The sequence below is a fragment of the Panthera tigris genome, chromosome D2 (genome assembly GCF_018350195.1).
Source record: "Panthera tigris isolate Pti1 chromosome D2, P.tigris_Pti1_mat1.1, whole genome shotgun sequence".
In the NCBI taxonomy this organism is placed as follows: Eukaryota; Metazoa; Chordata; class Mammalia; order Carnivora; family Felidae; genus Panthera; species Panthera tigris.
The window spans coordinates 81,780,626-81,808,142 of NC_056670.1; the positions used below are offsets into that span (position 1 = coordinate 81,780,626).

At 51.5% G+C, this 27,517-nt stretch overlaps 1 protein-coding gene across 2 annotated transcripts in view; it reads left to right on the forward strand.

The window, feature by feature from the left end:
- Positions 1-27,517, forward strand: part of DOCK1 (dedicator of cytokinesis 1) — a 524,611-nt gene that overhangs the window by 481,578 nt on the left and 15,516 nt on the right. For both annotated transcript variants that reach the window (XM_042961087.1, XM_042961088.1), the window contains exons 39-47: positions 1,267-1,356; positions 2,177-2,281; positions 6,785-6,926; positions 7,061-7,139; positions 8,617-8,701; positions 11,667-11,753; positions 14,478-14,654; positions 15,836-15,919; positions 20,920-21,057. In XM_042961087.1, the coding sequence (XP_042817021.1) occupies positions 1,267-1,356; positions 2,177-2,281; positions 6,785-6,926; positions 7,061-7,139; positions 8,617-8,701; positions 11,667-11,753; positions 14,478-14,654; positions 15,836-15,919; positions 20,920-21,057 (987 nt within the window). The remainder of the gene's footprint in view (positions 1-1,266; positions 1,357-2,176; positions 2,282-6,784; positions 6,927-7,060; positions 7,140-8,616; positions 8,702-11,666; positions 11,754-14,477; positions 14,655-15,835; positions 15,920-20,919; positions 21,058-27,517) is intronic.

The following is a 27,517-nucleotide window of genomic DNA, read 5'->3' on the forward strand; positions in this document are numbered from 1 at the left end:
GGCATTTTATTATAGCAACCCAAACTAATACATTCATGAAAAGCAAGAGTTTTAGAAAAAGATCAGGTTGGGCCAAGTACACCTCTCTGTGCCCTTGGGCCAGTTACTGACCTGTCTGACCCCCAACTTTCTTATCTGCAAAATGGGTATGATGAAGTACCCACCCAATGAGGCAAGGAACTTGCTGGACAGACAGCAAGCTCAGAATCCCTTGTCCTGACTTTAGTGGCCACCATCTTGTGGGAATGGTAGCCATCAAGAAGTGGGCGTTTCCTGGCTGGGGAAACGTTATGTGGACTGGTGTGGTGCTTTCCCGATTCTAAATCAATAATCTTCAGTTCTTCTAGTAAACATTCTTCAGTAGGCCTTCAGCTGTGGTCCAGAGGTTTTAATAATGCTCAGTTCCTACCCTCAAGGGGCCTGTGGTCTCTAAGGAGGAATGACAGAGAAGCACTCCTGTTTCAGTACATTACCACCAGGTTGGAAGTCAGAGGATCCTGGGTCATCGTGGGAGCACACGGAGAGTTGGCGTCCAGAAAGGCTTCCTGGAGGAGGTGGTTCCTCCATATGTAACATATTCTTCTCAAGTCCACCACTTTATTTTTCCCAAGAAAAAGAAGGGAAATTCAGGTCTTAGTATATGTATCCATTAATTATTCCACATACGCCAAAGTCTATCAGCCTTCTAATAAGTCAGTTACTTGATTGGAAACCTACTTTCAAACTACTGCCACAGAAAGTTCCCCCTTGCAAAATGATGGCAGGCTTTAAAGCCTCACAGTATTTGCACACGTAAAGCAGCTTGTTGCAAGCTTTAATTTAGCATTGAAAGACATCCTGTTCTTACTGACAGTCCACTGTTGTGTTTATTCAATGGGATGATTTGGGAAAATCGCAAAACCAGGCTCCCTGTAGCCTCTTGTAGCCCCGTGGTTCCTACCCCCGGCTAACCGGCCGCTCCGATGGATCGGCATCAGAGACCTTCCCTGGCAGTGGGAAGTAGATGGAGCAGGCCAGAACCGGCCAGCAGACTGCTTTGACCCTGGGCAGAGGCGTGACTGATGAGCCAGTAGTGGACAAGTTTAGTCAACTGACATCTGGTCATGAGCCTCTAGAAAATATTTGTATTTTTCCCACGTTATTCTCGTAGTGTTTTCATATTCAGCAAGCGTATTTCCAAATTGTTTTCTTATGAACAGTTGTATTACTATTTCATTCCTTGACTGCATGATTCAGGTTTGAGTTTCTCTTTCTTTTTCTTCACAGATGTGGGAGGAGGCCATTGCTCTGGGTAAGGAACTTGCTGAACAGTATGAAAACGAGATGTTTGATTACGAACAACTCAGCGAATTGCTGGTAGGTCTTCTTTTCTTTCTAGTTAAGTAAACACAGGCAATCCACACTTGTTTTTCTGGGATTTCCCTTCCCGTTTTGACGTTGGGATTCCCCTCAGGCCTTCTGTGGGCTTGGCCATGGTCCCCCATTTTGTCCAGGATGAGAGTCTTGATGTATTTGCTGACCGATTCTGGCTCACGAGCACTCACGTTTATTCCCAACTGAGCTTTGGTAACCAGACTAAAGCTGTAAACAACCGCTGACCCCACATGTACAGAGCTCTTGGTGGCCCCAGAGTCTCTGAGAACCTCTGCTGGTTTAAAACTGACCCCGTCTACAAGGTAGGTGGGTGAAGGGAGAGTAACCCAGACCTTTCTCCTGCTACAGACACACTGTTTGTATTCAGCAGATCTACTTTATGATGGTATATATAATATTTATCATTAATTTAGACCAGAATTCTGCCCTTTTAAATTCCTCTTTAATGTGGCCCAGTATCTAACTGATACCAGTTTTTAAAATACTAAAGACCAGCCACTTAATCAGAAGGAAAACCATTTCTGTGGCACCTCTTTGGTTTTTGAGAACACAGATAAATCATACTGGTTACTGAGTTTCGCTCTTTTGGGCAGATTCCCTGCTCAACACTGGGGGTGAGGGACAAATTCTGTCCAAGCCGTGCGTCGAGGTATCCAGATGTACCAGGTGCGTGGCACCTCCCTCATCGTCACCCTCCCACCCAACTGGAATTGCCAAAGCTTGTAGAGCCCGCTGGAAGATTCTAGAAGAACAAATGCTCAAATGCACTATTCAAACCTGAAATGTTCTTTCTTCCTTTCAGAAAAAACAGGCTCAGTTTTATGAAAACATCGTCAAAGTGATAAGACCTAAGCCTGACTATTTCGCTGTTGGCTACTACGGACAAGGATTCCCCACATTCCTTCGGGTAAATTTTGATTCTGTTTCATCGAAGCCAAGATTGCTGCCTGGGCAGAGAGCCCCTTCCCATTCTGAGGGACGATTTGGACTTTGCATCCGTGGGTCGCAGTCTGACTCTGTACTCTTAACAGCTTTGCGCTTAGCTTAGGGTGTGAGAGAAGGGCTGATAACATTTTCTTTGGTTGCATATAAGCTTTCCATCTGAACTTCCCTAAACAGAACTCTCCTTCAGAGATTTAGGTGTGTTTTTTTAAATTGTGGTAAAATACAGGTGACATAAAATTTGCCACCTTAACCAATTTTAAGGGTACAGTTCAGTGGCACTAAGCACATTCACATTGTTGTGCCATCATCCATCTCTGGAACTTTTTCATCTTTCCATCCTGAAATTCTGTACCCAGGACAACAGTGACTCCACGTTCCCTCACCTCTCAGCCCCTGGCAGCACCGTTCTACTTCCTGTCTCTATGAATTTGCCTTTTCTAGGTACCTCATAAAGCGAAATCATACACTCTTTGCCCTCTCGTGTCTGACCTTTTTCCCTTGACATACTGTCTTCACGGTTTATCCATGTCGGAGCATGAATCTGAATGTCACTTCTTTTTATGGCCGAGTATTCCATTGTATAGATATACCACAGTTTTGTTGATCCATTCGTCCTTCAATGGACATTTGAGTTGTTTCGGCTATGGTGAATCATACTGCCGTGAACATGTGTATTTTTAATTATGTGAGAAATTGTAAGGGCATTTTTCCGGCCACATTGCTGGGGACTCTGAATCACCTTCCATTCCTTTGATAGGCATGTGCTGTTTGACACGGGATTGAAGAAATACTGTAATCGTCAGCCAAATGCCCATTTCTTAGCACTCATGAGGCCAAAGGAGAAATTGTGTAATTAAATGCTGCTTGACCTACTAGTAGAATTGTTTAAAGTTTCTCTTGGATACCATTGACCAATGGGCCATGATTTCCTGTCATTTCTTAAGACATTTTTTGAAGGCACATGGTTTTCTCTTATTCTGGGAGACCACAGGTGATTCCTCTGGTTTGGGGAAAGCGGGATCTCTTGTCTAGAGCATAGCTGTGTGGGGCAGTTAGATCCAGGAAGGAGATTTTCCTAGTCCCGGAGCTGTGTTCCTTTGACCCTGGTGGTTCTGACTGCACAGACGTTCCTGACGTCCCTTCATGCCGCCACAAGCAGGAAGGACTTACTTGCTGAGGACCTGTCATTGTTGATATGACATCAACAAGTGAGCCTCCCAGGTCTGGTCTGCTTCAGAATGTGACCCGTGGATTTGTCCACTCACTCAAGGTCTGGGGTGACTGGGGCATCTGTCCCTACCCTGTCCCTGCTGGTGTGTCCTCTCTCCTTGACACCTCAGCTTTCCTCGTGTAGCTGTGGCACCACATGCCCGGGACAGCAGTTGACCAGAGACCCAGATTTTGGAGAAAATCTTCTTCCCAAAGAATGAATAAAGGACATTTGGTTATGAGCCCTAAATTAGGGAGGATTTTGAAGTTAACTACATTTTATTTTTATTTTTAAGAAGTTTATTTATTCTGAGAGATAGAGAGAGAGAGAGAGAGAGAGAGAGAGAGAGAGAGAGAGAATCCCAAGCAGGCCTTGTGCTGTCAGCGCAGAGCCTGACGTGGGGCTCAATCCCATGAACCATGAGATCATGACCTGAGCCGAGTTCCAAGAGTCTGACGCTTAACCAACTAAGCCACCCAGGGGCCCCTGAAATTGACTATATGTAAATAAAAAACCAAGCTGAAGAATATTATGAGCTTGGAGTTGACATTGTTAAAGGCTTTCATTAAGGTGTATAAATCTGTATGTGTGACCCCATGTATGTGTCTCTAAGAGAGAGATCGAGCCTAAATCATGGCTGTGCTGAGGTGTTAACAGTGTGTGTGGCCCTCTGAGGACAGTGCTGTGACTTCCCACTACTCACTATGCTCTGCCCTGGCTTCCTGACGTGCCGGTGGGTGGGGCGGGCCCTTTGCGGTCCCTGAGCCAATGGATGCCTGGCGTGTAAGTGGGCTGGGAGGGCACACACGATGTGTGTGCTCTGGGGACCGCACTGGGTCATCTCCCCTGTCAAAAGGACAAAATGCAAAGTGTGAATAAAGAGTTTAACGGGCATGATTAATATTGAACTGACTTCTCCGCCACACCTGAATAATTCCGCAGGACTATAGCAGTATATTTATTATGCTTCACAGATCCCCTGGCAGGGGTCAATCTGACAATGACATTAGCGGTTACAAAAACTCGGGGAAAATGTTTGGCTGTTTAATGCCCCTGAGGAACTAACTGTCCCTTTTGCTTTGTTTTTCTTTAAGAATTAGTCTCGTTGGCTTTTGGGTTTGCCTTTTTGGTTGTTTGTTTGCTTTCATGTTAATATTTATGGTTCTTCCAAGGAATAAATATCTTTGACTACATATACATTTCCCCCTTGTTTTCATGTTTGAAGGGACTGCTTCAGAATGCAAAATAATTGACATTTCTAGAAAATGTTAGTAGTGCTTTCATCTATAACTCACTAGTGTTTTTCTATTAAAGTCTTTATATACATTTTATTATTATGTCTTTCTTCTAGTGTAAAGCATAATAAATTCATGCGAGTTTTGTAGTGGCCTGTTAATACATTAAATCTTCCTGAATTTCTGAAATGTTTGGCTTTATATAGCTTTAAAAGATGCCCACACTGTGTATTTATATTTCTAATTAAGGCTACATATTACTTTGGTTTCTGCTTGACATTATTTTTTTAGAGAAAGAGAACATTTTTCTTCTATAATGGGTACTTTAAGACATACCTAAGCACAAAGTGAAAAAAATATTCAATTCTTAAACTGTTCCTTCTTTAGTGATTTATGGGGACCCAGAATAAGTCGGGACTAGGGAAGGAAAGAAATTGAGTACCATAGGATCTCTCTTTATCTTTTGAAAATTCATTAATTAGACAAATTTTAGTTTGACTTCGAACTCAGTCTCTAGGAGGTAAGCGTAAGAATATTCCGTGGGGTGCTATTCTGTGGGCTTTCTGCCTTTCCTCCGCTCTGGCACCTGGCCAGCCTGGGTCAGGACGGATACCAGGGCTGCACCTGACTCATGACCAGCCAGGCTGGGCCTCTTGCCCAGCCGACAGATCCTGTGAGGAAAAGCATCGGCCCCCAGCCTCCTGTTTCTTCGGTCCCTTGGCGCCTTTTCCTTGTTGCCATCTTCCTTTAGGGTCAGACAGCCCTAGGGGTGAGGCAGGATGTTGGGGAGCCGGGGGTGTAGGCCCCACAGTCAATGGTAGTGTCGCATCGCCCATTGCCACCTTTCTATGACTCAGTTGACGCTCAGAAGACACTGTTGAATCTGTGAAGGTTCACAGAACTTTTACATCTTAGAATCCGAAAATCCCTTAGAGGTATGTTTACTGAGTGACTGTGTCACACCTGGACAGAAATGGCCTCAACAAGGCAGCCTGCGTAAGGAAGAAGGCTCACCGGCCTAACACCCACCCCCGAGGTCACCCCGCCATCTAACACCACCCCCAGAGGGACTCTCCAGCTTGGAATTTATGGAGGTGACAACGTGTCATTTGAGATGGACAGTAGCCAGGTTTTTTTTTTTTTTAATCTTTATTTATTTTTGAGACAGAGAGAGATATAGTGCAAGTGAAGGAGGGAGAGAGAGAGAGAGAGGGAGTCACAGAATCCAAAGCAGGCTCCAGGCTCTGAGCTGTCAGCACCGAGCCCGACGCGGGGCTCAAACTCACGAACCCCAAGTTCATGACCTGAGCTAAAGCCGGATGCTTAATTGACTGAGCCACCCGGACGCCCCCAAAAGCCAGTCTTTAGAAGGAGAACTCTGATGTTGAACCTGTCATTCATCACTGGGTAATTGTTGGTACAGCACTGAAGGGGCAGTGAGGGCAGTCCTCCCATCGGCCTCCGGTCTCTCCCCACTGGGGAGGCCGCGGTCCTCACACCTCCCTACTTTGTTCTAGACCCCTTTCCCTGTGGTTCTGCTGGTCGCTTGGCTGTGTCCTCTAGGAGACAGCTGGGAGCATCGTGCTCAGGCTCTGAGGCCGCACCTCAATCTCACGCTCTCTTAAATTCCTCTCGGCAGGATGAAAGCTATTTAATTAGGACACCGTGATGCCCTTGCCCTGGTGCTTTTACCCTCTCTCGCCACCTCATGCCCACTAGAGGGTGGGCCCTGATTGCTCACTTGGTTCTTGGTGGTTATTTTGGTTGATTGTCACTGTTAAGGCTGAAATCCACCCGCCGACTTTGGTAATGTGTTCAGTGCTTCGTAAACACTATTAACTTATGTGGCTCCTGTTTGTGTGTTCTTGATTAATAAGGCCAGTGTAATTACAAGCTGTTTTTCAATTCAATGGCTTTTTAAAGAAAACTCTCAAGCAGATTTTGAAAACCAGTGCATTTGTGTGTGAACTTGTCCTGACCTTCCCCCGTGGTGTTATTTAATGAATGTCACTGTTTCCAGGGGAAAGTTTTCATTTACCGAGGGAAGGAGTACGAACGCAGGGAAGATTTTGAAGCTCGCCTCTTAACTCAGTTCCCCAACGCAGAGAAAATGAAGACGACATCTCCCCCAGGCGACGACATCAAAAACTCGCCTGGCCAATGTATCCTTTAAGACAACCCCGCGGGACAGGATGCTATCTCAGCGCCGTGCGCCTGGGTGGTTGGGTGTACTTGGGGGCGTTGTCATGCCTCATGTCCATGCTGCCTTGTGATCCTTAACCCTCTTCACCCTTAGACATTCAGTGCTTCACCGTAAAGCCCAAACTCGACCTGCCCCCGAAATTTCACCGGCCCGTGTCAGAGCAGATCGTAAGGTGAGCGTCCCATTCCTCCTGCCCAGCATACGGATGATGAAAGACTGTGCACAGATCTCTTACTAAGAATTTCCCCCTCGAAAGGATGGATTTTAGGCTTTGGTGAGCTTTCCAGATGCTCTGTTTACTTTGAGGAGCAAGAGAAGCAAATTATTTTGAGCATCAAAACAGTGAGGGAAGAAGTTAGTAATGTGTTGCCGGAGGGTACCAGAACTATTCCTTTCCTGATGTGGGGAGGCCGGGAAAACTTGGGAGGGCAGAGGGGGCACTCTGGTCTCCGTGTGACCCACCCAGCCCCACGCCCAGTACCTCTGAGTCCCCGTGCGTGGGGAGGGCCGGACTGTTTGCACGCGGTGTGACAGGAAAAGGGATTGGGACATTTGCTTTTTTTGGGTGCAGAACCCCTTTACCCCTGCACCACCACGATTGTATAACATGGGATCATAAGGCAGATTTTTAGACTCACTAGTCGGCTACCCAAATCTGAGGTTTTGTGCCTCTCCGTTGAACTGCACCCGACTTAGCGATGCTGTCAAAACACTCTGCTTTAGATGTTTCTTTGATATGAAGGATTTTCTTTTCTATGTGATGCATGTTCTGGTTAAGAAATTAACCTCTTCAACGGCCTGATAGTGCTTCGAATCTGTTTCTTTCGTATCCTGAAGTCTGGTGGGTTGTGTTCTTCCTCAGAATTCACTCTCCTCTCTTTAACCTCTCGTTAGCCATAATGGAAAGGCAGCCAGGGTTCTGTATTGATGAACGATTGCTTCCACAAGGCACACATTTTGAGGTTTGCCACAGTCTGTCTCAGCAAGAGGCATTGGAGCAAATGGTGAACGGCAGCTTATGCTTAGCTGCTTCCCTGTGATGTGGGGAGGCCACCTGCCTTTCAGTGCAGGGGACGAGTAAGTCGGGCTCTCGTATACGTGTGGAAGCCTCCCCCTCCCCAGGGACAGAAGGTACACGCCTGTACCATGCATTCATGTGTCGCTGCTTGTAGGCCCTGCCTTCTGTAGACCTGAAATCCAGGTACACAAGGCCTTTTTAGAAATAATAAACGCATACTTTAAAATTTTTTAATAACTTATTAATAACTAATTGTGGATTCACTATATGAAAGTGATAAATTATGAATTAAGATGTTGAAGTAGGAAACACAAGAGCGGGGAGCTCAGGCCTGTTTCCACCCTCCTTGCTTCCCCTCTTCTCTGTGTGTGCCCGTCTCTTACTCAGCATCTTTTCTCCCCGGAAGGTTTCCAGGGACAGGGAAGAGGCAAAACCTCAGGGTAATTTTTCCACCCGCCAACATCTCTCTTCCAAGCCTGGCGGGGAGAGAAAGCCACAGCCATCGCTCCGGGTCAAGGTTGGGGATATTTTAAGGGATGCAGTGACCTGTCGCCAGGCCAGACCCCACGTCTGAAAGCAGATCAGCCGCTTTGGGGGTTAAATGTCTAACGATCTATCTGTCTCTATACAGTTTTTACAGGGTGAACGAGGTCCAGCGATTTGAATATTCTCGGCCGATCCGCAAGGGAGAGAAAAACCCAGACAATGAATTTGCGGTAAGAAACAACAACCAAAAAAACCCCAAAGAACTCATCCCGCCGCCCGCAAAACTCCCGGTGGAGAACGGGCCTCAAAGGCGAGCACGTGCAGCGTTAGAGGTCTTTGTGGCCTGGGTGCAGAAATCCCAAAACCAAACCCTAACCCCTTCAAATGTAGTGAAATGATGAACATCTCACGAAGGATGTGGCCAAGGCCTTCCAAGTTATCAGAAAGGGCAAGTGCTGTGGTCCCACTTCTTGCGCCCCGGGCACACTTGCTTCCCTCCTGGACTTCTCTGAGTTGTCTCGTCTGGGCCCCCGGGGCCGGGAACACCCTGCTGGTGGTGCCTCTGATACAAACAGGCACACGGAGGGGCCGAGCCCTTTATGCAGCTGTTTGCAGATGACAAGCAGTCAGAGGTGAGCAGGGCAGAGACCCAGATGCTCGCTGTCCAACGCCTGAATTTCCCTGAAGCACAAGGTAACGGGTACGCCCGGACACCCGAGTCATGGGCGGGTAACTCTCTGTGACGGGGCCACAGCATCCCTGACCCTCTACCTGATCGATGCTGGTGGCACCTCCCTAGTTGTGACAACCAATCACACGCTGCCAAATGTCTGTCCCCTGCATTAGTCACGGAAATGTTAGCACAGATTTTTGCAGCCTTTTAAAAAATGCGCCTACAGCTGGTTGAATGGATTCCATTTGCAAAGAATAAATCAATTCTTTGAGATAAAGCACAGTTTTTTTAAACGTTAACATTTCTCCCTCCTTCTGCCCTGCAAGCCTCCTCTGGAAATCCCAAGACAGGGAGGCATTGGCCACGGGGACCCTCGGTGGGGGACCGGTGGCACTGCTGGGAGCCACGTCCCCCTGCCTGCAGTCAGGAGGGGTACAGAAGGTGAAAGGTCACTTACACCCCGCTGCTGGCCTGGAGAGAAGTTTGGAGCCCTTCCAGCAAAGTTGCCTCTACCCAGCCTCCCCTTGAAGCCCTAAGTTTCCCGGACTCTTCGGACCTCAGGGCAATGCGTCACAGTGTCCAGTCACAGCGCTGGAAGGCCCTTCCTGCCCCGAGCCGTTTCCTGTGTGTCCGCTGGAGCTTTCATTCCGTGAATTCTAGTCTTTCCCACGTAGCACGCCGGTTTCGACAAACGAAGACCGTGCTTCTTGGTTAATGCCGGCATCCCGGGCCTACTTGGTAACTGGTCACTGTGGCGTGGCTTGTAATAGGGAGGGGGCGAGTGAGACACTGCCCAATCAAGACACCAGCGCCGAGGGCGGTGGCTCTCTGGCGGTCTCCGTCAGGGTCCCGTGGCAACAGCACTATCGTTTATGGAGTGTCTCTCGACTGTGGGATTTATGGGCAGTTTCTTGACTTTCCCTCACACCTCTCATATCCAGCAGTCATGTATATTCTCATACCGTAAAGAAAGAGGCACAAGGAGGTCAAGCAAATTGCCAATGGGTGTGCAGCCAATTGGGGCAAAGCTCAGAATAACCGAGACTCCTGACATTTGGGGCTGCACTAAAGCCTCGGGGGCTGTGCTCCTTCTAAATGGCCCTGAAATCCCCTAATGGCCCTGTTAGGCCCTCACACTTGGAAGAGGCTTTCAGAAGCCACAGGATTTAGTCTTTCACACACCGGATAAAGCCTAAGGCTTCCAGATAAGCATGAGGCTTTTTGCAGCCATGAGAAGCCAGGCTCGGCCCTGCTGCAGGTGGCCTGGCTCCAGGGGCTGGGCACCGGGAAGGCTGTCCCCACCTGGCCCAGCACTCGGGGTGGCCACTCAGCAAGGGGTGAGGCTCTGGGAACCAACGGGCTAGCAGAGGAGGAGGGAGGCGGAGAAAGAGCGCCAGAGTTAGCCAGAGCTGGCTGGTCAGGAAGCCCGAGGTGGAACCCCGGGACCCTACCCTGGCTGTGTTGGCCCCTGGGGACGCCCCGCAGGCGTGGTCCGGATGCTCTCAGGGCACAGGCTGCTGTTTTCTAGGACAGGCACCTGGGGGAGCCGCCTCCTGGGGCCAGAAGAAGCTTTAGCTGGGGAGACAGGAGGGAGGCCTCAGCTGGGCCCCTTCCCTCTCCCCTCTGGAGCCTCAGAAGCCAGGGATAGAAGCCTCTCTGAGATCCAGTCCGGCTCTCTGGAATTGCTGACATTCCACTGTCCCAGCTCTTTATGTCAGGACCACTGCTGACAGCGTCGCACTGCCCAGCGATGGCCCATTGTAGGGACGAGGCTGCCACAAGCTGGACGCTGGCAGAAGGCGGGGGCGGGTAAGACCCCTTGCACGGGCTTCTGCGCAGCGTGCGGTTACATTTACTGGCTTGAAGCAGTTTCCCACAATACATAATGTACTATTCTACGAAGAATATGGATTATAAAATGGTATTTACTGGCAATACGCGTGTTTTGTCACGCTTAGTAAGAAGTCTTGAGCAACCGATACTCAAGTTGTTTAAGCCATCATCTCTGATTTTTTCCATATCCTTAGTTTTTCATGTAAATAGGCATTGGTTGTGCAAGAGAAAAATGTAAGCCTGAAATACGGATTGATTCGTATCAGAAAAAGTGACTGAGGTTTTCCTTAAAGCCTTTCTGCCTTTGAGTGTAACGCAAAGTACGGCTAACGGAGAACTCCTTGGAGCCTTTCCACAAATCTATTTCCTCAGAGGGAGCCTCCCTCATTTTGACGTCCAGAACTCTCCCTGACTCTCCTGGTCTGTTTTCTTTGCCCAGATGTCAGAGAGGCTGGCACCCTTGGCCAACAAAGCAGGGGACGCTGCTGGGCCTCGTGGGACCATCCGACTGATAAGCGGAGCCTTGGTCTTAACCTCGGAGCAGACCTGCCCCGCAGAGCACGGGGAAGGGCCACTTGCGACCCGTCCTGGGAAGAGCTGTCCTGCCCGGAGGACTTAGCCTCACAGAGAATTGTCACCCTGCTCACACCCTTCTCCTGACAAATACCATGTGTCTGTTCCCTTTGCAGAACATGTGGATCGAGAGGACCATATACACCACAGCGTACAAATTACCTGGAATTCTAAGGTGGTTTGAGGTCAAATCTGTTTTCATGGTAAGGATACCCCCCAGAAGGGACCGTCCTATACCCTCTCTTCTGGGGTGCGGTACGCACGCCGCGACCCCAGGTCAGACAAGACTTAACCCACAGCCACCCCGTGAGTTCCTTGGGGTATCAGCCCTCCTCGTCCACGAAGGTTGTAGCAGAAATGCTGGGTGATCACAACCAGGTCCGGCTTACAAGGAAACCAGAACGAAGGTTTCGTTTCTCCTTCCGAGATATGTAAAGCCAGTCGTCGCTGCACTGTTTTGACAGCTCTCTCTGTTAACTACATGAAAAGTTTAAGACAAGTTGCAATTTACATACACTTTTTAAGGTCTTTCTTCCTGATGGTTTTATTGCCATTTACATGACAAACAACTTGATTAATAGTACTTGCTCATTTCAAATAAAAATAGCTTGAGAATATACCCCTCGCTGGCACTTTTTAAAGAAACAATGACTCACATCTCATTAGCTAAACTTTTTTGCCTTGCCTCAGTGGTGAGCTATGGGGCAGTCTCTTCTACCCCAGCCAGAAGCAGATTCCTACTGAATCTATAGACGTATCAGGGAGCGGCATTTGCCCGGATAAAGAGATCTGACTGAAATGTGTCTGTTTTCTCGTGTGTCTAATGCCTTTTGTTTTCAGCCAGAGGGGTGGTGCCTACCATTTACTTTACAAGGAGGCCCCCTGGAAACTCCTGATTTGGTTCCTGAATGTGGCTGGAGCCTCTCTTCTCAGCCCTGTGTCCCCTCGTGTCCCTCATCCATGCCAATCAGAGCTCTGGGCCACATCCGCACCCCCCCATTCCCAGGTGCCCCCTCCTCCTTCTCTGGAGCCGCGGGTCTCTCTGCCTGTCCCTGCCTTGGGCACTTCCATTTTCTGCTCTGGGAGCTCCCGCTCCGGGTCCCCCATAGCACCCAGGCAGGTCCTGATGGATGGAAGGCTCAGATTTGTGGCAGGTGGCAGAAATGCAAGCCTTTGCTGGCACCATTTAGAGCTGGTGACGTACGTGTGTGAGAAGACAGAGTGGGGGACTTCGCATAAACAGGCACTAATCTTCCTAATGAGCCTCTGCCCAAAGCCCTCAGTAATCGGGGATTTCGTGAGCCAGCCAGATTTCCAGAGGAAGGCGCTTAACAGCTCGGAAGTGGAGAGGGGTGAGCCCCGACTTTCTGTAAAGATGTGGTTCCGTCACCGGCTCTGTTTGCCATTTTTAACAAACTAAGAGGCTGGAAGCTGAATAATCCCAGAGCGGCAGAACCGAGCTGCCGCTGCCGACACCTGCCTCCCCCCACCCCCCCCACCCCCCCTGCCTTGTGCATGCCTCCTGGGACGGGCCGTCATGGGATGCATGTGGGGTGGCAGCTAGCCCTAGCTGTTGGACAAAAATAGGAAGCTGTTCCTTCTTGAGGCAAAGGGGATCCTCAGCAGGGAGTTAGCAGTGGGTCACAATGGAAAACCGCCCTGCTGTGTTGACTTGGCAAAGCCGTGTGCTGGGACACTGCGTTCCAGGGTCTGACAAAGCCAGGGATGCGGCGACAATGGCGGTCGTGCGATACGTGCCGTTCAGGCTCGGGGACACCCGGGGGCAGCGGGCCCGCTGGCACGTGGCCAGCCACCTTTCTGTGTGTTACAGCCCGTCCATCAGCCCCCGGGCAGCACAGGGCCAGCAAAGCAGGTGGCTTCCCCCACAGTGATTCCGAGTGTCACTCTAGACTCTGGGACCGGCCGTGAGCAGACTTGTCCCTGCTCAAGTCCCCGCTTCCCCTGCTCCCCTCTGTCCAGCAAGCACCCCCCCCCCACCCGGGAGCTGCAGCAGAAAGAAAGCAGCCTGTTCTGCTTTCCTCCTTGCTGCAGAGGCCCTGGGGTTCCCAGGCTCGGGTGGGGACCCATCCCGCCTCTTTGGGAAGGACCAAAATGATCGTGTGTTGAGATCACCCCTGGGTGTGGCTCTGTGGCCCAGCTGAGCATCTATCAGAGAGAGGCCTGGCAGGAAGGGGTCGTGACTGTTTTAAACCCGGCCGTGTTTTCATGACACCTTAGTGCTGAGCTAGCGAGGCGTGCTCGGCTGGGCCTTGCAGGAAGCTGCAGGCCCCCAGAGAGAGGAGGGCATTTGCAGGATGGACGGCAGTCCCCTGCCTCCTACACTAAATGTCCTGCCGACCAGTGGCAGGTTTTCCTACAGGGGGCCATTGGAAGTGGTGATGTGCTCTCCCTGGGATGGTGAAGCCATTCCCTCATAAGAGGGTATGGGATCTGATGTAGAGACCAGCATAGAGCCCTCCTCTGCCTCCCTGACCAAACAGGCACAGGGGGCTTACATGGTGCCTAGGCCTCCTGCCTCAGGGACACTGCCAGATTGCTCAAAATTTCTCAAAACGTTACCCATTTTTAAACAAGCAGATCACGTGTGCAAACACACGCAGGCACACACGCATGTACACACACGCACCCACACACATATGCACACACATCAGAGCCAGACAGCCTCGTCTGATCCCTTTGGGAGTTGTGTGTGAGGGCCACACCCTTGGAAATGCGCAACGACACGATGCGAAAATACCCAGTTGCTCTTGTTTGGGTGATAAGGGACCCTTCCCAGCAAACCCCCCGGGAAGAAAGGTGCATGGGGGAATAGGAAGCCTGGCCCCAGTTGGAAACGCTCGTCACCAGAGGCCCCCGGTGCCGTGGACGCAGCTGGCCTCGAGCCACGTCTTCCTTCTTCCCCGCAGGTGGAGATCAGCCCCCTGGAGAATGCCATCGAGACCATGCAGCTGACCAACGACAAGATGAACAGCATGATTCAGCAGCACCTGCACGACCCCAGCCTCCCCATCAACCCCCTCTCCATGCTCCTCAACGGCATCGTGGACCCTGCCGTCATGGGAGGCTTTGCGAACTATGAAAAGGCACGTGACATGCCCGCAGTACGGCCCTGTCCTGGGACAGACTGTCTCTAGACGCTTATGTCCAAGCCCTGAAAGTGAGAGCGCTGCTCTCACTGACCGACCTCAGCAGGGACTGCGCCAAGGCCAGGCCGGGAGCTCCCAGAGGCGCCCTGTGCCGGCTGTAGAAGGTCCAGGCCCGACCCCAAGCGTGACTCCCCTGGACACTGTCCCCCCAGGTTGGGTTGATGGAGCTCTACAGGGCTGCCCTCAGGTGGCTTTCAAGAGTTCTGGGATCATCAAAGGCCAAGAGACAGAGTTTTAGCCAAAGACGAAAGAATTAGAACATCTGGGATAGGTGGGCACGGGAGGTAGGGGAAGAAGGACGACTGGTCTCCCTGGAAAATATCTCATTAGGAATGAGCAGGAGTCAAGGACACGGGGTGTGGTCCAGACCAGGAGTCTACATTTTTTTAAGTTCACTTATTTTGAGAGAGAGAGACAGACAGCACGAGCAGGGGAAGGGCAGATAGAGAGGGAGGGAGAATCACAAGCAGGGCCTTGGGAATCCCCCACGATCATGGCCTGAGCCAAAATCAAGAGCCGGCCATTTAATCGACTGAGGCCCCGGGACGGCCCCGCTCCCTGTTTTAGTACTCAAGTCTGGAACTTGGCCGCGGCCATTCATTCCTTAGTGTCTGGGGCTGTTTTCCCGACCTAACAATGGCAGAGTTGAGGCCCTTCCCAGAAGAGTGTGCTGAGCCCTTGTCCAGACGGAGTAAGAGCTGAGACAAAAAGGGCACCTCCAGAGAGCTGGCTAACAGGAGTGACTGTCCTGGGCAAGGAGGGAGCACTCTGCCCTCAGCAGCCGTTAGGTGTAGGGCAGGCCCAGGGCAGGGGGCAGGGTGGGAGATGGGGGCAGGCAAACGGCTGGGGAGCCGCCACCCAGCGGGCTGAGCGATCCAGGTCACCTGTGGCTTTGCTGGCTTCCGAGGACAGAGGTGCCACCCTACGTCGCCCCCTGGGCTGCCCGTTCACTCCACTTGTTGCGTTGGACCTAACCAGACATTTCGCGCCGAGCGCTGGGGAAGGTCCATTCCCTGCGAGAGGCGGGTCTGTTCTATACACGGTTCTGTCCCCAGGGTCAGGCGCAAAAACGTGGGTCGGGTGAGCGGCGTGCTGAGTGGCTCTCCCTGTCTCCACAGGCCTTCTTCACGGAGCGGTACCTGCAGGAACATCCAGAGGCCCATGAGAAGATTGAGAAGCTCAAAGACCTGATTGCATGGCAGGTAAATGTCTGATGGCCTCCCAGCTGGGCCGGAGCGGGGAGAAGAGCCGAGTCGAGACCCGCATCCACCCAGGCCACCTCAGCACACATGCCAGCCAGTGTGGACGTCGGCCACAGTGCGTGCAGCCGTGTTTGTCCCCCGAGAACCACCCCCCCACCCCCACCCCCACCCCCACCGCTGCCATGATTAACTCAACTCCTAGGCTGCAGTTGTGAATCTGAACACACAGAAAGTCCTCTCTTGCAAATGAGCCTGATCTGTCTCTGCTAGAAAATCTCTGTGTGGTGTTGACAGAATAGAATATGAGAGGTCGCAGCCTGTCCCTGGAAAGGCGCTCTCGCCCGTGCTGCCTAAGTGGGAGGCACAGGTGGGCCACTGCAGAGCATCCACCCGTCGTGTTCTCCCTGGTGGGGGTCTGCGGGGGGGTCCTCCTTTGTGTTCTCCCTGCTGTAATTCTTTATGTTATTATTGTGCTTCTCTACTCCGGAGGCCTCTGAGTCTTTCCTTAGAGGGAACTGGTCTTAGAAGGACAGGTCCAGAGGGTGTCTTGTGTCCAGTGGGAAGTAACTTGTTCACTTCGTGAGCCTGGTGGTGGGGGTGGGGGGGGGGACATCCAGACCGGTTCTCCCGGAGCTCTGTCTACACTTGCCGTGTACTGAGGACGGCTCACCTTCTCAGGCTCCGTTTTCTCATGGGGGCGGCGAGGAGGGTACTGGCTGACCTAATCCCCACACAGCAGGCTGAGTAAAGGGGGCTGAGGGAGGGTGGAGGCCAGGGTCACCCTGCGCCTGGCCAGCAGCAGACCCCAGGCCACTTTGTTGGGCCGGGGGTCCCAGGCTGCCACTTGGGGCCCTGACACAGGTGAGGCTGTACCTCTGAGGAGACATCTATGTGGTCACTTTGACCCTGGCCTTCCCAGAGCCTCACCTCAGTGGCTTCTTCCATCAGCAGCACGCTAGCCAGTGTGACCTCTCAGGGTCGAGTGGGGCTGAGCTCTGGATTTGAGCCGACTTACAATATACGTATGTTTCCTTGTAATAAAATATACCTAACATATAATGTAACATCTTAACCAATTCAGAGTATGTTCAGCAGCATTAAGGACATTCACGCTGTTGTGCAACCATCCCTTCCCTCCATCTTGCCATCTTGCCAAAAATCTCTTCGCTAACCCTCCGTTCTCCCCTCCCTTGGAAACCACCCTTCAGTCTCTATGGATCTGATCATTCTAGGTACCTCACGTAAGTAGAGTCCTGTGGTATTTGTCCTTCCGGGACCGGTTGATTTCACTCAGCATGATGTCTTCAAGGTTCATCCAAGTGGTAGCCTGTGTCAGAAATTCCTTCTTTTTTGGGCTAAAGAGCATTCCACTGGATGAATGGGCCACATTTTGTTTGTCCATTCGTCTGTCGGTGGACATTTAGGTTACTTCCACTTTGGGTCGGTCGCGAATAATCTTGCTATGAACATGGGTGCACAGGTATCTGGTTTTTTCCTTGCTTTTATTTCTTCTGTGTGCATATCCAGAAGTGGGATTTCTGGATCAAATGGTAATTCTGTTGTTAATCTTTTGAGGAATCACATCCTCCATGTTTTTGTCCATAGTTGTCATTTTCGGGTTTTGTTTTGGTTTGGTATTTTACAACAAGCCATCCTAACGGATGTGACCTTGCCACAGATCTGTAGGCATCTATTTGCATTGGAATTACTTTGTGATAAGAAACCCTGGGAGCTGGGCCCAGGGCTCTTGTTGGCCAAGGATGGTTCTCTGCATGAAATGTAAGCCTCCTGTGGATAGCCTCCCTCTGTTTCTAAAAAGAGAGTGTAAAAGCCTGAACGATTCCATTTTAGAGGTTGTAGAAACCAAAGGCCACAAAATTCAAACTCCATTGAAGGCTATAAAATCATTGCCACCCAAAAACTAGTTTGGTCGGCAAAAGTTGTATTGATTTTTTTTTTTTTTCTTGTAAGCTTTTACAGCAAATTGGATTTTAAGAGTTTCAAGTCCTACAGAGGAAAATAATTTGTTCCCCAGAGAGAACTTTATGTCATCACCCCTAATAACTATATTAAAGGATGAATTTTAAAGCAGCTCACAGGAAAGCTGGAAGAAGGAATCCATTTTCCAGCAACTTCATTAAATCAAAGAGTGATGAAAAATACATATTCAACACATTACCTGTGACTTTGCTTTCATTTGCAAATGTTTGGAAACTCATACTTGGGTGTAATTGAGTCATACGGTCATTAAAAATAAGAAGTTTGGGGTTAACAGGATGCTGTCTTCCGTTTTTGTTTGTTAGTATGTTGGGTTTGGTTTTTTTCTGGAAACTCGCAACAGGGCAGAGTGAGGTTTTCTCTTGGGAATCCCAAGGACTTGGTGGCAGAGTTTCCATCACTGATGTGCAATAAACATATCTCCATGTCTAAAATCGTTTGTGAAGGCTGGGTGTTAAGGGCCAGGCAGCTCTCCATTTTGCTTTTGCCTTCCCCCAACCACGATGGTCCTGACATGCTTCTCCCAGGTGGGAGCTAGTGACTGCCCTCTGTGGGCTTCTTCCAAGTTTACAGCTGACGCCAGGTCACGAGTGAGCCCCAGCCCCTTCCTCAAAGGCACGGCTCTGTCCTTCCCCAAGAAAGCCTTGTTAAGCATCCCTGCCACGTGTCCAAAGATGAATCCGTACAGACTTGTACTTAACCTCTATGTTGTGTACATATTTCTCTTTTGAAATGCACAAAGATAAAAGACCAAACTCACTGGTCATCCCCAGCTGATGACAGGCGTGACTGTTGTCACCAGGGCCGGTGCTCCTAGAGCCCTGAGCAGTGCTCCCAAATGTTCTGTGCTGCTAGCAGGCCATGAATTTGTGTAGGGGACACACAGGGGCAAACTTCACATATAGCACTGCTGTTTAGAAGGGTGTCTTTGGAGAGCAGGCTGCGTGCTCACCTTGAACGACTCAAGGAGTGCCTTTGGGGATATCCTCTCTCCTCTCTGGGCTCTGGAAAACTTTTAAGAAATGCAGATTCCTGAGATCTACTCCAGAGCAAACCAGGACTCCAGGAGTGGAGTTTAGGAGCCTGCTGGGAGACTCTGATGCTCATCCAGGTTGGAACCCACTCAACTACGGGGTCTCCAGAGATCACTTCAAGCCTCATTCCATGGCTTGTGTTTGTATATTAAGCACCCAACGTGTTGGAGTGTTTGCATAAAGCATCTTCTTATATACAGCTGCAGTTCAGCCCCAATCAGACACGAAACAGAGGCAGAATCCCATCCTAGAAGAAGGCTGTATCGAGGGCCTGGTGACGTGATCAATTCTCATACCCCATAAATTTCACCTGTCAAAGTGAAGTTCATGCGGCTCATTAGGTACCAGGAACCTAGACCAAATGGACTTAATGTCAGTCCAGCAAGTAGCTTCTTTGATGTCCCAGAAACTGGCCAGTTAAGGCTCTTAAGCAAACCAACAAAAATTGCAGAAACAATTAGACCACATTTTGTATATTTGAAAAAGGTCCATTCTACAGAAGAATGCTTGCCGTGTCTCCAGCGGCTGTGCTTTAAGCTCAAGACAGCACCCCATGCTTGCTGTCGCACCCAGATGGATATGACACATTTACCATCCCACCAAAAGCTGTCCCCAGTCCGCCTTTGCTACTATGCCCCACGGCAGGACTCGGAAAGCAGAAAGATTAATGCGAGCATTTTCTACTGACGCACCTGAACACACCGTGGCGAGCTCTGGGGAAGCTGCCATCTGCAAGAGTAATTCATATGGAATATTAAATCATCGCATCCACTGTGAAGTCTCACCTGCACACTGTCCTTTTGGCGGTAACTGGTCAGAAAGGGATACCTAACGTGCACCTTGGGTGTAGACCCAACTGTTGGCAAAACCAGCTTTGTGCCCATGCAGCCCAAGGGCAGGCTGCGTGGGTTGCTGGGTGGGTTGTACCGTAGGAGCACTCCTTCCGTCTTTCCCTGGAGACCACAAGAGGCAACCGCTGTGTGCTATAAATGGCAACCAAATACATTTCATGCATTGATTCATCTTGATAAGATTTCTTGAATTTGTTCGCATGAAATTCAATTGTGTGCTTATTATCGTTCTTACTAATAAATCTGCTCATTTAGGTTGGTGTTCTGTCATATTAGGAAAATCTGTTTTTAATCAGTATTTTGATTTAATTATAAGTTATTAAGAGGAAGCCTCTTAGCTTGATTGCATTGAAGAATGTCTAACTCCCAGTCCGAGCCTCCGGAGGGAAAGCAGAAGCTGGGGAAAGCAAGCCCTCCCTAGACCCCCACCCCTCAACACCAGTGATTCTGGGGGGGTCTCTGGGGCTGGGGAATGAAAATGTCTCCCTGCGATGCTTTTAAAGGTCAGCTACATCCCCGCACTTGGCAGTGAAGTGTTGGCATGGATATTTTGTGACAGCAATGTTGGCAGAGAAGTGATTATTTTTAGTTTTAAGGAAGAATAAATTCGGTTTTCCTCTCCAAATAAGAAGATCCTTCAGGACTATAGATCACATATAATTAGATTTTTACATTTTCGAATAGGGTTCTCAATCGCCTATACAGGCTATCTTCTGGGCTAAAAAAATCTCTGCACCGTGACATGACCCTTTGCTAATAGGTCAAATTACGGCAAAACAAATTCAAAATGCAGTTCTCCCCAAATTCACGTGAAAAGCACAGATGAGTCTGTTCTGGGATTGGTCCACCGAAGGGAGTCAAGTCAGGCAAAGACACTGAGTGGCCATCGTGTGCTGAGCACACTGCACTAAACGTGTCCAATTTAAAACACAAAGGATTCTAATTTGAACATTTTGGTCTTTGGGGGTAATGTGCCTGCTGATGACTTTGATGCACGGTTTGATTTGGAAACAGAACAGTTGCATTTTGCACACAGTGCCACTTTCTGCCTGGTGTGTGCTCCTCTCTCGAGACGACTGACCAGGAAATAAGTAGGGTTGACTGCTGTGTTTTTCAGATTCCATTTTTGGCTGAAGGGATCAGGATTCACGGAGACAAAGTCACAGAAGCACTGCGGCCATTTCACGAGAGAATGGAAGCCTGTTTCAAACAGCTGAAAGAAAAAGTGGAAAAGCAATATGGCGTCCGAACCATGGTAAGCGGGTAGCCTTGCAGAACCGATGTCTTTGCGTCATATTGTCCTACGGTGACAGGCCATGGGCAGAGTGAGTAAGATGTACATTTGGCGCCTGCTTGGGATTTAAAAGACCTCGGCCCCTCGTAAGTCCATCTGCCAGGAAACCGGCAGACTCTTTTCAACGATTGGAAATGTGAGTGTGCGTAAGCGTTCATGAATTTGCTTGATCACCAAATACCCTGCTCACCTGCTGTGAACACGACCTCCCCTTAAAGTGGTGGGACAACAGAAAACCTCACAGAGGCCTCACCTACAGCCGTACATCACCCGCGGAGGGTTAAGCAACACATGGGGCAACAGCACTCTTGATGTCCGGAGGTGGAGCCTATACCCAGTCCAAAGTCGGAGTCTTTGAAGCGAGTTGCTGTGGGTTAGTGAGATCTGAAATTGTTAGCAAGGACTCCACCTCTTAAAGGAGTGGGCATTGGTCTAGGCCAGGAAAGGTTAAGCTGGAGACAGGGAAGGAGGTGGGGAGAAAGGGCTCACTCACCCGGCAAAGGCTGGGCGGCCAGAACTCAAATGGCACGCCAGAGGCCAGTGTAGACATAGCCGTGCCTTGGGCAGAAGAGAACTCACAGGAGAAGCTGGAAAGGTGCCCAGCCTCCAAGAGCCTGGGACACGGATCTGGGGCGGGAGGCTTTGCTCTGGGTGCGGGGGCACAGTTGGGCTTTTGCTAAGAGTTTGTGGAAGGTTTCTGAGTGGGGGCTGGGATCAAGCTCATGATAAAAGATTGGCCTGCAATATGTAATGAGGCAAAATATCTGACAGGAGAAGCCCTGGTAATAGTGGCACAGTGTTTACAGGCCACAGTGTAAGTGGCGGGCTTCAGATGCCGTCCGGGAGCCATGCCTTAGCAACACGGGGGCGAGGCCCAGCGCCACAATGTCGTGTGAGGTTGTATCCTCACGGCCTCTGGGAGCCTTGGTGGGTCCTGACCTTGACTGCTCGTGGACTCTGGAGACGCCGGGCACAGCAGATGACCCCAGGCCCCCTTTCCCAACGTTCAGAGGTAAGCAGCAGCGGGACAAAAGAGGCGGCGAGGCTTGCAGTCTAGGATCCCAAGCCTGTGGCATGAGGGAGGGCAGGGCACACACGGCTTCCACTTTCCTGCCAACGAAAGGCTTCTCACATCGCACAGCACTGCCCGCCAGTCCCTGAAGAACCAGGCGTCCAATGCAGGGCCCATTCTGGATTCTCGTTTGGCCCGATTCCGTCTGTCTGCTGTTCCCTCCAGCTCTCTGTTGCTCTTTCTGTTGAACTCCCTTCTTTTCTTCACAGATTCATCTCACTTAGCAAACACTAATTTAGTGCGAACCATATGCCAGGGAGCTTTCCAAGTGTTTTGCAAATATGAACTTGCTTCATCCACTTAACACTATGAGGGAGGCACCGCGGCCATCCCCGTTTTACAAATGGGGAAATGGGGACACAAGGTCATACCCTGGCCGTGGCCACTCCGGCCGCCGATGGAGTTGGAACCCCGTCCATCTACCTCCAAGTCTGCGCTTTTAGGCGCAACTCTGTAATTGACACGGCAGAGCGTTTCTTTCTCTGGCTCATGTGGTCAGAGGCAGGGAAGAGACCGAGAGGCCCCAGAAAGGAGCCGATCTGGCTACGACTACCCCGCGTGCTCTCCCGCCCTGACCGCCCTCACCTGCTGTGGCTGGGCACCAGTTCCCCATGGCATCTTTGCCCTGCGCCCAGCAGGGTCTGAGCCTGACAAAGCCAGGAGAACACAGCCTCTGGGCTCTGGTCTGGAAACTCAGCCTGCGGGGATCTGGAGCTGCCAGCCCAGCCGGGGCTGCCACAGGTGCACAGGCTTGGGAACCAGGGTGCCCCCTGCCGGCTGCACCGGACGACCCTTCGCGCCGGTCAGAACCCTGGAGCGCTGCGCGATCGCTCGAGGGCTGCGGCTCAGTACGGTCAGGTGGCAAGAATTTCAGAGGGCATCGTCGCCCGTCTCTTCCAAAGTTTTACACCACTTTTAAGTCCTTCTAAGAAATACACACTTGTGAGATCTCCAGGTTTTCATACTAAGTGAAAAGATTCCTCTTTTATCACTCATATAATTTCTATTTCAAAATGACAGAAACCTGTCGGGCTCACCAAGCACCCTTCATACTCCTGTCTCTGCTGGGATTCATTTCTTCTGCGCATGCTTGCTGCTGGGCACAGGGGAGAGGGGAAGCAGGGGCAGGAGGTGGGGCTATTGCGTGGGTGGTGGTGGGCGGGGGGCAGGGGGGTGTCCCCCTACTCAGGGAGCTGCAGCCGTCCTCGGCTGGAGATTAGAGATTTCCATCCACCACATCCTGAGACGGCATCGTGCCCATCAAGCGGACCACCTCTCTGTAGGGGGCTGCCAGGGCAGCCCCCGACCCCAGCCCAGCTAGGGACCAGATAGGCTTACTGGGAGGGCGATCCGGGAATCGAATGAAGGGTGCATTTTCTCCCCTTGGGTGCTTTGTTTCCCGGAGCTGCCTCCCTGAGTCCATCCTGGGACCCCAGACACAGGATCTGCGGTCAGCCCTCCCTTGAGCAGAGAGACAGGCAGATGTCCTTGTCATTCTCTGAGAAATGTGACAATAAAAAGCAATCTGGTGTGAGTCTTTCCTGCCTTATCTGCTCTGAAAACTTGCAAGCATCTCAGAATACTTTGAAAAGCAATGTAGTATCATCCCATTAAAAAAAAAAAATGGATTTAAAAATAAAAACCCCATAGAAAAGACATAAACCATTTTGTCAATTTTTCGGATCCAGCCGAAGCCAAAGACAGAAACAGAAGACTTGGACACTCTCTGACTTCTTAATCCACAGGCGGCTCTGCCAGGCCCCTGGGCTCACTCCACCCTGGCCTTCCCCTGGCCGGTGCTGGGGCTCGAAGGAGCCACCGCTCCCCGCACAAAGGCTCACAGCCCGGCTTCTCCGGATGCTTAGGGAGTGAGGGGTGCAGACTCCGGGGTCCCCAAAGAAGGGACCACAAGTGCCTGCCGTATTCAGCCCCAGCCCCTGTGTCTGCTTCAAGGGCTCCTTAGCTTTTGTCTGCCTTCAAGCTCGTGCAAAGGATTTCTGCATTTGTCACACAATTCCTGTCCCTCTTCCTTGAAGCTGAGGAGCGAGGGAACCACACCTGGGTCCCCGCTTTCTCCACCCTTGTCTCCACCATCCCTTTACCCCCGAGACTGCTTGCCACCGACTCCTCCCCGGTCCCCCTGGCAGCCCCCGGCCGGACGTGCACACGGAAAGCACACAGACTTCCTCCCCCCACCCCCTCGGCTGACTCTCGCCCTCACCCCGCACCAGGGAGAGCCCACCAGGCCTCCTCCAGGCCCCGCGCCGCTTGTCCCCGGCCTCCCCTGTGCCTCACGTTCTCACTTCTGCTGTTCCCGGAGGCCCCTCCTGCCTCCGGCCTCCAGGATTTCTCCTCTCCGGGCCTTCCCTCCAATGGTCATCTTACCAGGATCCGTGGAACCCTGGGGTTCCTCAGAGGCTCCTCGGGAGGCTGAGTTGATAGTTCAGCTTCTCCGGTTCTGTCTGCGGGAGTTCAGTGGGGTGTTTCACCAGGGAGAGAACTTGGCTTGCAAGGCTCACAAGAGTAGTCCTGTCCCCCAGCACCGCCCCGCCCTGCAGCCTCTGAAGGGTGGGGTCACCTCCTAACAGCATGCACGAACTCTCCTCACTCGCCCTGCCCACCTCCCCACGCAGCCCTTCTGAGGGGCCAGCGTGTCACCCTCTGGATATTCCCCGAAAAGTAGTAAACGCACCTGCTTCTCACCCTACCTGGTGAAACACTTGTCGCCACCCGCCCCCCAGAATCCATGGGCAGCAGGCACCTGTGGTGGGTCCGGCCTCGGGTAAGAGAGCCAAAACGAGCTTTTGCTTCAGGCTGTGGTAATGACAACAGCAAGGACAATGGGAGCTGCCACCAGAGTGTGCCAGAGGCCTGTGGGCTTCACCTGGCCTCTCCAGGTGGGGTGATTATTCCCTGCAGCTCCTCTGGAGAAAGCCGAGCTCAGACGGGCTCCATATTCCACGCGAGGTCTGGTGGGTGCCAGAGCCAAAAGTCTGGCCGCATTCTCACTGCGCCCTCCCCACCCCCACAGCCCTGATGCGGGGACACGGGGACGTCAGTTCGCTTGGGGTGTCCTGGGGCTGGAGCTGCACCTGTCACAGCTGGGAGAAACTCTAAGTGCTTCAGATGCAAAAGGAAAAGTCTGGATTCTTCCATTTCTAGAGGCTCTGCTCAGTCAGGAAGGAGTGGTGAGGCAAATGGCCCGGTGGGTCCTGTGGCCACACCCAGTGTGTGCCCTGCAAGGGTGGGACCCCGCAGTGGCTTCTGTCCCTCCCTGGCCAGAGCCTGCCCCCGTCACCCCCGTTCCCTTTACTTTCTGGCCATACTCGCACATCCGCCCAGGATTCAAGGTTGCGTCTTGAGGGACATCACCAGCCCTTTGTGGGATGGGATGTTCAGGGGTCTTCCGGGCCTTCCCAAGAGCTGGAGTGACGTCCTGGTGTCCTGGCTGGCATCTCCGCCCCCTGGTCCCTGACCGGCCCCTCCTGCACCTGCACACCTCACGCTCGCATTGCTTGCATTGCTACAAAGATCATTTCGCCAGAGAAACGAAAACCGTCGCGCCAGGAACAGGGCACCCGATGTCGGACAGGTCACATTTCTTCTCCGTGCGATGTCCGGCTGCATTTCCTGGAACTCTGCGTGTCCCTATGTCTAGTAGGTGATGGAATAGAGAGGCAGTGTCTCCCGAGCACGTTCGTCACGGGAGCCTGATGCAGCCGGTTCTCTGCCCTTCTGCTCCTCTCCTTCCCCGGGTCCAGAAGGGGCAGGTGGAAGCTGTTGCAGGGGAGAGGTGGGAAGGCAGCCCCTGCAGGGTTGGTGGGCGGGTGTTCAGGCTCCCACCTCCGAGCCGTCCACAGACGCTGCTGCTGTGGGAGAAATACCGAGGGACGGTGTGGGTTGTGTGAGGCAGAGGCTGCCCGTAGGTCCCATTCAGAGCATGAAGCAGGTCGGGGCACCTGGGTGGCTCGGTCGGTTAAGCGTCCCAACTCGTGATTTCCGCTCAGGTCATGATCTCACGGTTCGTGAGTTCAAGCCTCGCGTCGGACTGAGCCGACAGTGCAGAGCCTGCTTGGGACTCTCTCTCTCTCTCTCTCTCTCTCTCTCTCTCTCTCTCTCTCAAAATAAATAAACTAAAAAAACAAACATTGCAGGAGATGTCAGAGAGAAGGGCAGTGGCCGAGTGGGCAGAGGATGGGGTGAAGGGCGGCAGATGGGTGGGGCGATCAGGGTGGGCCTAGAGCAGCAGACAGGACTCTTCCTTGAGAGGGTCAGGAACAGTGGGACACAGAGCAGTCCCGGCGCCCAGCCAAGAGCCAAGAGGATGAGCGCCACGCATCAGATCAGAAAGCCAGGGCGGCCGTCTAAGTGTGTTTCAGAAAGGCTGAGACGTGCATCCTGTAGACTTTGAGTTACTAGGTTTCCTATAGGTAACCTCTCTGCAATTTGGGCTAATTTGTAAGAAACAGTTTCCTTTCTAGTTTCTTCATAAAGGCCAATTAATGACAATGGACGTCTCCCCGAAGACATTCCACGGCGCCGTCGTCGGTGGGGAACCCAAGACCCACCGTCTGTGCAGGCAGATTCCAGCGGCGTTTGGCTTTGAGCCAGCGGTTGCCAACATGTGGCCCACTGACCTCTTTGTAAATCAAGATTTATTGGAACACATCCGTGCCCACTCACTCCTGTACTGTCTGTGGCTGTCTGCCCGCGACGGTGGCAGAGCTGAGCACTGCAGACAGAGACCCTACGTCCCGCAAGCCTAAAATTCCTATTCCTTGGCCGTTCCCAGCAAGTTTACCAACTCCTGCATGAAACTGTCCCTCTGTGATTGTGAACCTTTTATGACCAGAGAGATAACACACAGATCAAGTAGGATTGCATGTGCCAAACACCCGTTTAAGAAACAGGCCCACTTCTCAGGCGTGAAAGTAGTGTTGTTCAGTAGGTAAGCAGCAGTGGTCCCGTCTTCTACAGGTGATTGACTGAGGGCCAGTTTCGGTGGTGTGGGGCTGGGAGGTGGTGGTGGGGGGGTGGAAGCCACACGGAGAGGAGGTCCCCAGATCCTCAGGGTAAAGGGAGGAGCTTCTGCTGCATCTGGCCTTGGGGTGAAGGTCATTAGCATTTTCTAGGTAATGAGGTATTGATGCGTGCTATGTATCAGTGACCCCTGTTTCGGCAGCAGAGGTCGTATTTCAGAAAGAAGAGGAAAACTCCATCCAGAGACCATTTTTCTCCAGAATGCATGTCTGTCTGGGCCCCTACGGGGCCAAGAGCAAGAGTGTGAGCAGTTCTGGCCTCAGCTTCCTCTAACCCGCTATCCCAGCCGCTGCAGGGAACGAGCCCATC